The 13,108-nt window shown below is 41.4% G+C and overlaps 1 protein-coding gene across 2 annotated transcripts; it reads right to left on the bottom strand.

The window, feature by feature from the left end:
* Positions 1-361: 361 nt before the first annotated feature.
* LOC139222730 (oxysterol-binding protein 1-like) lies at positions 362-12,747 on the bottom strand. 2 transcript variants are annotated; one of them, XM_070854575.1, is made up of 17 exons: positions 12,433-12,747; positions 11,315-11,487; positions 10,248-10,456; positions 9,937-10,105; positions 9,415-9,526; positions 9,056-9,239; positions 8,450-8,567; positions 8,044-8,101; positions 7,617-7,781; positions 6,495-6,740; positions 5,351-5,471; positions 4,979-5,082; positions 4,055-4,150; positions 3,555-3,742; positions 2,473-2,708; positions 2,318-2,356; positions 362-2,198 (listed from the first exon to the last, which is right to left on the bottom strand). In XM_070854575.1, the coding sequence occupies exons 2-17, from the start codon at positions 11,449-11,451 to the stop codon at positions 2,056-2,058; spliced, it is 2,325 nt and encodes a 774-aa protein (XP_070710676.1). In that variant the 5' UTR covers positions 11,452-11,487; positions 12,433-12,747; the 3' UTR covers positions 362-2,055. The 2 variants fall into 2 exon arrangements, with proteins under 2 accessions (XP_070710676.1, XP_070710677.1); XM_070854576.1 differs by lacking the exon at positions 2,318-2,356.
* Positions 12,748-13,108: the final 361 nt, after the last annotated feature.

The raw sequence follows: 13,108 nt of genomic DNA, 5'->3' as shown, positions 1-13,108 counted from the left end.
CATTGACTTTTTAAATACCCAATTTCAGCTATAATGTCTGCCATGTTCATCATCATAATGTATTGTGTTAGCATGCTAACATTTGCCAACTAACACAAAACAAGTTTTGTAGGTGTTTGGTCACACATCAACTACTGAACTACCATTTTGAGCAGACGGTTCACTATTACAATTCAACCTGAGGGGAACAAGAATGTCTGTAACAAATTTCATGACAACCCATCCAGCAGTTGTTGAGATATTTCAATCTGGACCAAAGAGGTGGACAGATACACAGTATGTTATTGACTACATGTCATCCCGTCTAGAAATCCTACTGATCAAGAGGACAGATGAAATTAAAGAACCGTATGAAAAGCTATTTGTTTGACATCACAGCATTTGTTTATTACAGAGTCTTCTATTTTGTTAATACAAAATACTGAACAATGTCATGTCTCCGCTCTCAGTCAAGTATGGAAACTCCCTTTTTTTCTGAAAATGAAGACAGTCCTCTTCCAATAATATGAGAGAAGCCAAAAATACAAGAAAAAAAAAAAAACTACCTTACAGTTATCAATACTATAATATGAATTTCTATACATTTATAAAATCATAGTTATTTGCGATGCTTCTTGGTTTCTTTATTCTTCATTTTTAAGTACACTTACAAACAAAATTATGAAATTCACACACATACACACACACACACGCACACACACATTATATCCCATGTTTTTGGTGTCAAAATGTTCTTGCATATGTATGAACTCTTCAGCAGATACACCAGGGTGTGACGTTCATTCACACCACTGCAATTACTTTTGTTTTCTTTGCTCATTTGTTTGTGTTCCTCTCAACACAAAAATAACACGTATCAAAGTATCCCACTATTTTCAAAACCATTTATACCGCCATGTAACTTGGTTACCATTCACTTTGTCTGCAAAATGGCTTAACATTATTCCAGTCCTGTGAAAAGGGGTCATGTCTTGTGAATTAAACTACTGATGTCAGATTGTCTCAGCACTGGAACAACATTTTTGCCATTTTACAGCTCTGTAGTCTTTCCCCAAACTATTTCTTCAACGTTTTAATGTTTGTACAACAAACCAGCTACAAATGTCAGCATCATATCCACTCAGGTGTATGTCATTACAAGCGAGAGCGTGTTGCTCATTTCTAAGGCGAAGAGAAAGGGTGTTTAGGCCTTGTAGCCACATCAAAAATGTCACCATCATAGTTTCCATCAGGCCTTTAAAAGAAAAAAGAAAAATCTCTTCTAACTATGAAAACATGACAGTGCGGAGGTTCGACCAGTATTTTGGACAATCTATCAATTTTTTTTCTTTTTTTTTTTTCAAAACAGTAAACTGCACAGTGGCAGTGTTGTAAAGTGATGGAAGAGCAGATATGCAGTCATACACACAAGCACACAAGAACCTTCACTTCATTACATTAAGACACTAAATCAGAGAGATAAACAAGAAATCCCCGCTAACGTCTTGAAGGCCACCAGTCGACATTTTAATGAAATTATTTTAATTATATTTATATATAAATGTATATATTAACCAGGTCTTACCCCTTTTTTAGAGTTATTACCAAAGCACACAATGCTGTGGATGACATTAGGTACACTACATGATCTCACAGGGTGTTATCAGCACAAAACCTCCTCTGCTCCTGATCTGAGAGACTGAACAGACTTGAGCAGAGAGACTAAAAGAATGATCTACTGTAGATTCGGAAGCACTGCCCCATTTCATTTTCCTCCCCCTTATGCTCAGCCCGACCCGAGTCAGAGCGGCGCAAACATTTTCATTCCAGTCCTCTCAGGTGTGTGACAGCAACAAGGAGACAGGAACCTAAATGGGATGAGAGGGGACGGAGGAAAAACCCTGCTCCCCCTCTGGGTCGGACGGCAGTGACCGTCCTGGAGATCTCTTAGAACAGAGAGCCACTGGAGGGAGGCAGCCGTCCAAGTGGAGGGACAAGCCGGCCCTCGCTGTGGCTGTCCACCAGGCGGCTTCGATGGATCAGTCTCTTTAGGGCACTTTGCAGTCAATGCCGAGGTCAAAATATGTCCGGACAGTCCTCCCAGCTGCCGCGTTCCTTCGCTTCCCAGTAGCCTCCCTTATAGATATGAACTTGCTCACCTGTGATCCGGTCCTCACAGCGCTCGAACCAAAGTGCCTGGTAGTTGTCATGAGGAGCGCCTAAAAGAGAGAAAAATTATGTTACCAAAAATGATTTTAAAAAAACATGCACAGAAGACTGGAGCAGAATTAAGGCGTGAAGAGGTGGCAGTAAAAGAGACAAAAAGAGGAGTACTTGCTTTTTAAGGAGGGATCAATAAGAGAATCCTCATCGACAGCTTTTGGAAGAGAAAAGGGGGATCACAGAGATTTTTTTTACCCCTTGATTTTCAAGTTTTGCCCCATGAAAGGTAGAGAGGATCACAGACGTAAAGCATCGGCACAGCGGACTCACCTTCTTCTGACTGGCTGGAGGTACGTTGGCTGGCAGCTTCCCTCTCTCTCTCCCGTCGGACGCTGCGCTGCTTCTCCTCCAGCCGCTGCTTCTCCGCGTTGGCCTCTTCCCAGCGGCCGTCTTCCATCAGGCGCTGGTCGGGTCGGCGCCGGCTGTCGGTGCGCGCCACGCCCTCCTCGAGCTCGTTCAGGGTCAGCGCCAAGGCGGTGAAGTAATACATCATCTCTGCTCCATCACTATGGAGGAGTAAAGATGAAGAACAGCAGCAGTGAAAGTCTGAACTCTGTACAAACATAAATAAAACTGCTGCACAAACATGTTAATACTGCTCTGTGTTTGGTGCTGCTCATGTTTTCACTCTCTGCTTCAAAAACATTGATGTGTGTATCACAGTGGACTGAGCACACTTCTAATCAGCATGCAGCGCTGTCATTACTGATGGGAGACCAGAACTCTACAGACGTTGGTAACATATATATTTCAACTTGCTTTCAAGTAGCTTGTTGTTGTCTGTTAGGTCTTTTATTGAATATCCAGTTTTATTGTATATGTTTGCTTGCAACCTTTTCATTCAAATGTTTTAATCTTATGCAAAGCACTTCAGACTAACCCTTACGTAGTGAAAGGTGAACAAAATGCATCAAGATCTGGTTGGCTTTGCACCTGAGATACACAGTTGTTTTGCCTTTATTGAAATACCAAGTTTCAGTTTTGGTTTTTAAGGAATTCTAGCTAAAATTCTTGGCATGTTACTTGAGTAAGAAAACAAACTATTGCACAGTCCAGTCTTTTTCAGACGATTTTGCTGTCTTGAACAACCATTCGGCGTAAATCACAATGAAATTTTTATTATTCTTTTGGTTAAAAGACAAAAGATACTTCATATTAAGACCATAATGTGTGCTGATGCTTGCTTAACCTGCAGTGCATGCAGACGTGCCAGAACTGACTCTACAAAGCCAACCAGGAAATGTGGGCACAACAATTAACAGTACATGGAGGATGGTATTTTTGGCTTTAACACACACGTACACACACACCGAGCTATGCAGTGATTATGTGAAGAAGTGATAAGCACTTACGGTAAAGGGTTCCTCTTCCACACCTCTCTGGCTTTGAGGGTTTGGTAGACCGTCTTCTGTTTGCCCTCTGTGCCGTTCTCTCCTCCTCGACTGCTCTGCATCACCCGGGAGAACTCCATCTTCTCATCCCACGTGCCTGACAGCACGTAGTGGGCCTTGCCGTCCTTGTCCATCACCACACCCGTCACCTGAAGACGGGAGAGCGCGAAGGTTAACAGACGAGTAAAGCATCACGGCCCATGAAGCACAGCAGACTGCTCGTGGGCAGAAAGCTTTAATTGTAGAATCGTAATGGTTGAAATTTGCACAGTTCAGCATAGATGTTTATTATTTATTTAATAAACTAACAATTACTAAACCTGCTGGAAGCCAGGAGGCAGTTCATGGAGTATTGAAGTCAAGAGTGTTACTTGAACATGGGATAAATGAAAAATGGAACCTGTGGCACCTGATTTTCAGAAGTGTTTACAGGGAAAAAAATAGACCTGCATTTTTCTCACCTTCCTGGCCACATCTCTGGAGAAGTAGCTGTAGGGAGCAAATTTCAAGTGGCAGCGGTCCCCTGTGGTGTGGTTCACTATGTCGATCTCTCCTGACTGGCGGAGAGACAGAACAGGAATATTTTAAGGAAATCACTGACACTGTGGAGACTTTTAAACTTCAATTTAGAGCTTATGATAAATACACTGTGACATTTAAGCCTGGTGCTATTTTCAAAAGATTTATTTTTATTTACATTATTAGTACCTGCATTAACAACGCTGTATTAACCTGTAGTGTAGGGTGTATGTTGTCAGTGCATAAAAATGTAAAAACTTTTAAATTTAGTACGTGCTCAATTGAAAATATGCAAATATCTAAGGTAATACAAAGGATATTGATATATGGTATCCACAGTATATAATCTATAAATGTATCTCATGACTTGACTATGTTTTTGTTTTGTCTTTATTACAAATGTTTTGTTTTTGGCATCCTCTTTACTATAAATCAAATGTCAGTCAAAACAAATTCTATTTTGTACCTATGCTACCTATGATTCCTTTTAATTGCAGCAGGAAATGTTGCAAATAACTTCCTGGTTTGGAAGATGTTTGTATGAATGTGGTGGAACAACTTGATTTTTCAGTTAGTTACTTTACCAAGCCCATCATCCATGCCATGCAACTTTGCTTCAGCTGTGCTAACAGTCAGGGCACCCTGGTGGCCCAACCATGTAATTGCAATGTCTAAGTTCGACTCTTGCCGGGTCATTCTCCTTTTCTCTCTCCCCTTCCTATTAGCGACTCTCTAATAAAAGGGAAAAAACCCCAAATACTTCAGCTTTAACTTTCACATCATTATTACTTGCTAACTGGGGGCCCTGCTGTTTATTCAAAGCCTTGTTTGAACAGATCGTCCTGCTTCAACTCTGTTAATCTCACCTGATCGATCCATAGTTTTCCTACAATGATGTTGTGCACTGTGGTGGTAACTTTCTTCCATGTGTAGTGATTGTTGCTCTTTTCAAAGATGGCGTGAATCGTGCCTGCGAGGACAGAGGAATGCATAACAGCACACCCATCAACATGATGCACAACAAATTAAAAAAAAACACTGTGTTTGTTAGTCTGATTGATTTGCACACAGGTGTGACAAAGACATTCCTGAAGATTCACTCACTGTTCCAAACAGGACCATTGTAACTGTGCACTCCTTTGTGTTCTCTATTATGAAATAAATCACAATGTCTGCCCCACACCCAAACCTACATCATGATCAAACCACAAGGCATGCTGAATATGTCTGTCTCTTACCTAAAGGCATAATGGAGAGGTATTTGCCCCTGAACTTGCTGGCAACAGTGATTTCCTGCCTCAGCGTCCAGCCGCGATCAGAGATCACATGATGCGCTGCTGCAGGGGGATGGTGACTCACCTGTGACGAAGATGAAGACTATGTGAAGCGTGTAATTTGATTCCAATAAAAAATTTTAAGAAAGCATAATTTGGGGCGTCAAGATGTGGTATTCATGTTCTACTGCATTGTATGTTTGGATCCTCCCTTACAGCTATGAATGACATGCATGCTGACGGACCAGTCATGTCTGAAAAACTTCAAATACAATTACATTACTCATCTACAGCAGAATTTAACTGTAACTCTCAGTTGCCCAATCCCATTTAAAGGCTTTGTAACTGATTTAAACCCGTCTCTTTCTCTCTCTCTCTCTCTCTCTATAAATACACACATATGTATGTACAAAAAAGCTCATGCTCTAAATACAGCAGTTCCCAAGGCTGCCTGATCACTGGATTTGCTGCCTGAAAGCACAAATTATTGGATTATTTCTTTGGACTAGATATATTTTCTTGTACTATGGGAATAAAACCAGTTGGTCATTCTTATTTTCCAACATTAAGGCTTCATTTCTTTGTCCTTCAATTGCCTCCACAAATCCTTCCTTGTCTGTGCTTTTCATCCTTCTTCCTTTCATTCTTCCCATCTTGTGTATCTACTTCAGACCACTTAAAATAACAAAATGGAAATTGCTTTTTCAACTTTCATTCAAGAGAATGCTCCAGTTTTAAATGATTATTTTTAGTTTCTTGTATATTGATCAATCCAATCCCAAAAGGTGTTAAAATTGATACTACGTGAGGTCTCCACAAGCGTGAATGCGAAATAAAAACAGTATTGTCACACATTTAACCACCAACACTCCACTGACCTTAAAATTATGAGAAAATGCCCTCCCTTCCATTTATGATTTGACAAGTTTCCACTTCATGAATGCTAGTTCCCTGGAACATGTCCATCCCCAAATAGCGAAAGCAAAAAAAGGAAGCTAAATACTCTTAAAATGCAGTCGAAAGGATTTTTCAATTCATCCTTCCTGCCTGTTCAGTATCACTTCCTTGTCAGGAGTCCTCTCTCCTTCTGTGTTTCTTGTCCTCTCACCTGCTCACAGAGGGAGCGGTAGCCGCTCTCTCTCCGGCGGTCCAGCTCGAACGTCTCTCCCAGCAGAGGGTTGAAGGGCTTGCCAGTGCGGTGGACGGTGGTGGAGTAGGAGGACACGGAGAAGGCGGCCACGTAGCACATTTGCTCCAGCGAACTCTGGCACTTGGCGGCCTTATCCAGCAGCTCGTGGTACTCCAGGTCCTCCGACAACCGCTGCAGCATTGAAATGGGCTCGTTGAAATTCACCTAGAGGGCAAAATAAACGGTGTAAAAACATTTTACTAATAGAACAACGGGGGAAAAAAAACGGGAGCCAAGACGAATGAGACATTAGACAGTGTAAAGATCAACTCAAGTGCACTCTATGTAATGGGGGCACTTTTTCTAAATGGCCTCAAACCCAGTCTTGCATTTCTGTACAGTATTTTTTCCACTATGACAATTTGTAGGTCAAACTCTAGTTCTGGCTGACAATAATTCAATCAGCATGTGATGATGTTGAACAGTCTGTACTGTAGCAAAGGAATAGCAGTCCTTATTATCCTGTTTTGGGGCAGGCCAGAACAATAATGACATTTTGCAGTTCTGTCAACTTTTAGTGTTTTTATCCAGCATTTTAAAACATGACAGCTTGTATGTATTATGTGCCATTTGTTTAATTTCTTTTCATATTTCTGGTCTCATGTTGAATTGAATCTGTAAACTTTGTTCTGGTAAAAGGAATAAATGCAATGTGTGGAATGTTATGACAGAATAAAGCCAAACAAAACATGCAACTGGTTATTTCTGCTGGTAGGTGCTGATGGAGGAGCAAGCAAGGGCAGATTACGATTCAGATAAACAAACAACTTGATAAAGAGCTATTTTGACCACAGATGGCTCTCACAGAATGTTGCAAACCCAGTGCCGTAGACATGAAGTGTGTTTGCATGTGTTTTGGCTAAACTCACATCACAAGGAGTCTATGACGTGCTGCTTTCTGTTTTTTCTCATCTCACAAAGACATGAAAAGAGCAGCAGAGGAGGAGTGGAGGCTGCCTGAGGCCTCTGCTGGCCAGGCCGACTAACATACCTCCTGTGAGCCACGCTGGCCGTCAAGTGAGATCTCCAGAAAATACTCACAGGCATCGGGATCTTGGACAGCTCTTTGCCAATACAGTTCTTCATGATACTCCACAAGTTGAGAGAGTAGTTGGGTTTGTCAGGAATGCGCATCCGCCGCTTCTTCAAGGGCACCAACTCCTGAGAGGGCGATTCCTGATTCATCGCCAGAGGCTCCTCGTTAAGCTAAAAAGTCAGAAACGTCTGTCAATAAACAGCACGGAAGCTTTGAAAACACATTTTCTGCGTCATTGTTGACATGGTTCTGATCTGATTTATTACGATTCCAGCGCCATCACATCTTTCATATTAAGAAATCTACCACCCTGCTGCAGTTTTCCGATGAAACCATGCATTTAGTTATAACAAATGATGGGAAACAACATTTTGCTGCACAACAGCGAACCAGTCTTCTAACAGTCATCTCAGAGGCCAGACGGAGACCTACCGATTGATCATCAGGACACATTTCATTGTTGAAGCCACTGATATTGCTGCTTGACCTTCTGTAAGAGTTAACAAGATAAATAGATTTTATTAGTGTCTGAAGGTTTTGGAGTTATAAAAACAGAAATTATAACACACAAGGAAATGCAGCAAAAACATGTACAACAACAAATTGAACAAATACTGAGCAAAGCAATCAGTTGCACAAATCTTGTCCCACTGAGTTGAACAAGGAACTTCCTCAATAGATAAACAATCACAGATGCAGATCTGAGGAGAGAGAGGCGGCATTCAAACATTGGCATGTGCACACGTGTGCCTACATATGCGGTCACCACGCCTGTGAATATATGTGTGTGAGTGTGAGTGTGTGTGTGTGTGTGTGTGTGTGGTTGATGAGCACCCACTTGTGGAACTGCGGGTCTGCAGGTACGGTGATAAACTCGGGAGCCTCTTCCATGGCATCGAAGAACTCGTTGTCGTCGTCCTCGTCGCTGGCTTCGCCTTTTCCCGGCCCAGCAGCACCTTAACAATAAGCAATCAGTTAAGTTCAGTGTCTTTCTATTTATTAATCTGCCCATTATTTTCTTAATCAATCGATTAACTGTTTGGTAAATAAAATGTCAAACAGTGGTTAAAACTGCCCATCGTAATATATTCAACTGTTTTGACAAAGAAAAGCAGAAAATCCTCACAGGTGATAAGATAAAACTGGGTAAAATGCAATTAATAGCAAAATATTTTTCAGTTGATCAGCTAATGCCAGTGGTCAAGAACACAGTTTAATCCAATTCAATCCGACTTTTTCATAAAACACACTTAAAAGCAACAGCAGTTGACGCAAGTGCTAAACAGCACAAACAAAGTAAGACAAACACAGTAGAAACACATTGCAATTTAAAAGACAATAGGACAAAACAATAAGAAAAGAAACACAGGAGGGGAGGAGGAAAGAAGAATGAGTTGAGTTAGACGCAACCATATCGTAACTGTAACTTGGGAAGTAGTCTTACTTTTATTATCTGTGGTAGCGTTAGCCTGAGCAGCCCCTCTGAACGCCCGCTCCAGGTGGTTGTGCTGCTTGGCCAGTTGCTCTAAGGTCTCCTCCAACCTAACCCGCTGCTCCCGTTCTGCTTGAAGGGCCTTCTGCCATCTCTTGCTGTGAGCCTGGGCCAGTGCGAGGAAGTCTCGGCACGCCTGAGGGGCGAAATGTCAAACAGGGTCAACTAGAACCGTTGAAACCCAGAATCCAATTAATACGAGCAATTCTGACCAGTTAATGTGGCCCACACAGAGTACACTATTACATTACTGCATGATGCATCAACAACGCAGCGGAAGTAGACATACAGAGAGAGGATGTGACACTTACGTTAATCATGGCATTAGAGGTGATGCGGAACAGCGTGGCCCTCTCTGTCACCTGACGAATCTTATCGCCAGCCTCTCCAGTCAGACGCAAACTGTCCAGCTCTGATAAAGACCTGAAATAAATATTAGGATAAAGAGTCAGGACGATACATCATCAATTTACAGTGTAGAAGGCCATGAGCCTCAGATTCAATTAGGTCATAAATATAGCTCATGTTGATCTGTGCGTCTGCTGCAGTGTTTGTTTATATGCCTGCGTCTTTTACAAAAGGAACAACACCAAACCTAAACTGTACGTAAAGTTTAGGTGTGGTGTTGCGAATAAACATAAAAGCAGCAGCTTCTTGTTATGATATTCTGGACATGAGGACATTACTTTTTTATTTTTAAATTCAGTAACAGTATTTTTGTTAAATGTTTGTATGCATGTTTGAGTCTTGGAGTTAAGACAGAAGAGACATGAGTGACTTGGCCTGAGGACTAAAGATGAAGCCAAAAGAGAGCAACAGTGTTATGGCCTGACCTCTGGAGGGCAGACCCATGCTTAGAGATTAGGTCGTTGCACGTGCTGAGATCCTCCACTTTGCTTCCTAGTGTTCTGAGAGCAGACTGGACTTCTGAATTCTGCGACCCGCCACCTTGTCCCGGTGCCACTGGTGGGGATGACGGAGAAAAGTCATCCCCTGAATCATCTGTTAATAATCCAGGAAACAAAACAAAAAGCAAATTAGCTAGCAAACAAAACTTTAAAGGGTCTCACAAAACCATACCTGCCACTCTCGTAGCCTCTCCATGACAAAGCTGTGTGATCTGCTGTGAGTTTGTATCTTTTACCTGACTCAGCCTGCATTCGTGCCGCTTTGGCTTTGGCCAGTTCGAGGGCAGTGATCCAGCGCTGACGTTCCACCTCGCAGCTGGCCTTCAGGTGGTACGTCTGTGCGCCGCCATTGGAGATGACAAAGTTGCAGGCGTCATCCACAGTGATGGTCGCTGTGGCCAAGTTGATTGTGCCTCTACACGTGTGGCCCATCTCTGCCTGGGTCCTAATAATCAACAGGTGTTTGATTTGTCATTTTGGGAAAAAATGCAAAACAGAAAAACAAAATACATATATGAACTTGGCAACAACAGTGGCTATTTGCCTTAAAAGGGGTAGTTCTAATTATTTGAGGTGGGGTTGTATGAGGTGAAGTGAGCAAGACAAAGAGAGATGACTTCAGTTCCCTGTGGAAAGGACTGCCTGACAGCAATATAAAGCAGTGAATATTATTGTAACTATAGCAGACAATTAAACTAATTCAGATTTTTTTTTTAGGTGGGCCTTTTTTGTAGGTGGCTAAAAGACATTTTTCTGCTGAACCATCCACAGCAGTACAATGCTTGCAAACTGGGGGCGTGGTGACTGCAATCTACTGTAAGTAATACATGACCCAAGTACCTCATACAACCCCACTTCCAATAATCCAGACTGTCGCTTTAAAGAAGTGATGAAATTTATGATGCTATACATTTCACAGTAACTTAAATTATAAATACATGCATCCAGAATTGACTGGTTTTATTTCAATGTGCAATCAAGACATGGATTCAGAGCAGTCAACCCACTATTAGATCATCCAGGATGCATTTTGGTGTTAGTTGTGCACGGGGCCATGGAGATATTGTGTTTTGTATACACAAGAGCTCAGGATCTTACAGTAACATTACAACTGGGCTTCAATCTGTCAAAAAGATTCAACTAAAAGAGGAAAGATATTTTAATGATGTGAGGTTGACTGCCCCCTGCTCAATGAACAGGTCGTTGGGTGTAATCAAACAGCAGTTAGAGAAGATCAATACAGATGGATTTCTCTGGTGGCTTTATCCACTGTTTATTCAAACTGTTTCACAGGAAAACATACCTGTAGTACGACAACAGCCCATTGCTCAGGACAAACCACCTGCGCTGATAACCCTTGATGTAATTTGTCCACTTGAACACCCATCCTTTGTATGTGTCGCCAGCAGGAGTGGGAGTGGGGGTCTTGGGCTCCGACATCACAGCCCCCAAAATCAAGAGACAGATTTGAGGAACCTTAAAGAGAGAATGAAAATTAGAAATCTTATATATCTATTTAATACAGGGTAAAAATCGATCAATTAGAAGATCGGCACAAAATTAATGAGAAAATGTTCTGATATTCAACAAAAATGCCACATCTCGTCTCAAATGTGTGTATCTGTGGGTTTTCTTAGTCTTTTATGGAATAAAACTGAACGTCTTTGGATTCAATATTGTCATACAATGCTTCACATTTTAAAATGTGAAGTTTGTGAAATTGGAGAAACCAATTTCCCCAGATTTTTTTTACATTTCATGGCAGAAGTGATTAATCTAGAAAACAATCGGCAGATAACATAACAGAAATATTTGTTTGTTGCAGCCCTTTTTTAATACTTCACCATGTTAACATCTAGTATGACATCAATATGATTTATCTCTGGTGGTTAATATTGATCTTTCAGTGTGGTGTGACAGGTCAAAGGTTGACTATGTACTCAATTCAAATTCATTACTGACATATTTTACAACTAAAAATGTAGTTTAAGTCGGAATTAGAGGTGCATAAAAGAGGGATAGGCTTCAACCTTTTTAATAACCAATAAATGAAATATTATTAATATATTTCAGAGATTTTACATTCTAACTCATCTGGATTGAACAAGATTCTAATGATATTTTCTGGGAAACGTGACAGTTGTGCGATCTTTACAATGAAGAAAACCAGATTATAGCAAAAAGCTCTTAACATACTGACAAGCTTGGCACCACAAGCTAACCAATGCTAGCTCTAGTTAGGCTAGTGGGAGTCACGGTGATAAACCGGAGCTGAAGTAAAGACACACCAAATGGCACGTTTGCTCGAAGTTTACCAGCTGACATGTGCATATTTACAACATGATGCAAGCAAGATACACCCCTAGACGCTCATTAGCTTATTAGCTAACTAGCCAAACTCGCCGATGGCTGAATGTTTACCTTGACGTGTCCGAAATGTGAGAACAGGCAACCAGACACCCGGTGAAGTCACGGCTAACTTTGACACCCATACGCTACTGTACCCAGCTAGCTGAAGAGGCTAACTAGCTAACTGTCCAACACGGGACGGCTAATGATGAAAACAACTAAACCTAAGACGTCGACGACGACAGTAATGTGATTATAAAATAGAGTGACACCAGCGACTTTCATTAGTATCCCACAGTAATCGTGTGTTTAATGTTCATTCTACAGCTGCGTACGCCGACAAGAATCTAAAGCTAGCTAGCTACATCTATTTAGCCTAACGTTGGTTCGCTGGTTACACCCGGTGCAACACTAATTTGGAGCCGTCTAGAAACAGCTAACCTTGCTACACTGTTTTCTCCATCGCCTGCTTCGGGGTCATCAACCACCACACTCCGTTGTTGCCAGATTTAAATCACATTATTCATCCGGCTCAAATACCATTTGAATACATGGTCTGTTGTAGATTTAGCTGTAAATATAATACGTGGTGTGCTAATACTTTAGTATTTGAGTTGATACGGTGGCAGATTATTTTTGTCCCGAGGCTATGTTTGTTGAACAATCGCAAACCCACATGACTGCATTTTTTCTAACTTCACATATTCAGTTACTACTAACAGGTTTAGCTAACGTTAGATTATCGGCA

This window comes from Pempheris klunzingeri, chromosome 23, assembly GCF_042242105.1.
Source record: "Pempheris klunzingeri isolate RE-2024b chromosome 23, fPemKlu1.hap1, whole genome shotgun sequence".
Classification (NCBI taxonomy): domain Eukaryota; kingdom Metazoa; phylum Chordata; class Actinopteri; order Acropomatiformes; family Pempheridae; genus Pempheris; species Pempheris klunzingeri.
The sequence above is the reverse complement of the archived record's forward strand: the minus strand, read 5'-3'. Positions and strand labels throughout refer to the sequence as shown.

Bases quoted from the DNA above. Each gene is read 5' to 3' on its own strand.
- LOC139222730 (XM_070854575.1), bottom strand. From the start codon at position 11,451: ATGTCGGAGCCCAAGACCCCCACTCCCACTCCTGCTGGCGACACATAC. The intron at 7,782-8,043 runs GTAGGTCTCCGT...CTGACTTTTTAG, and splicing joins TGTGTCCTGATGATCAATCG to CTTAACGAGGAGCCTCTGGC. The intron at 3,743-4,054 runs GTGAGAAAAATG...TCCCGTCTTCAG, and splicing joins CCAGAGATGTGGCCAGGAAG to GTGACGGGTGTGGTGATGGA.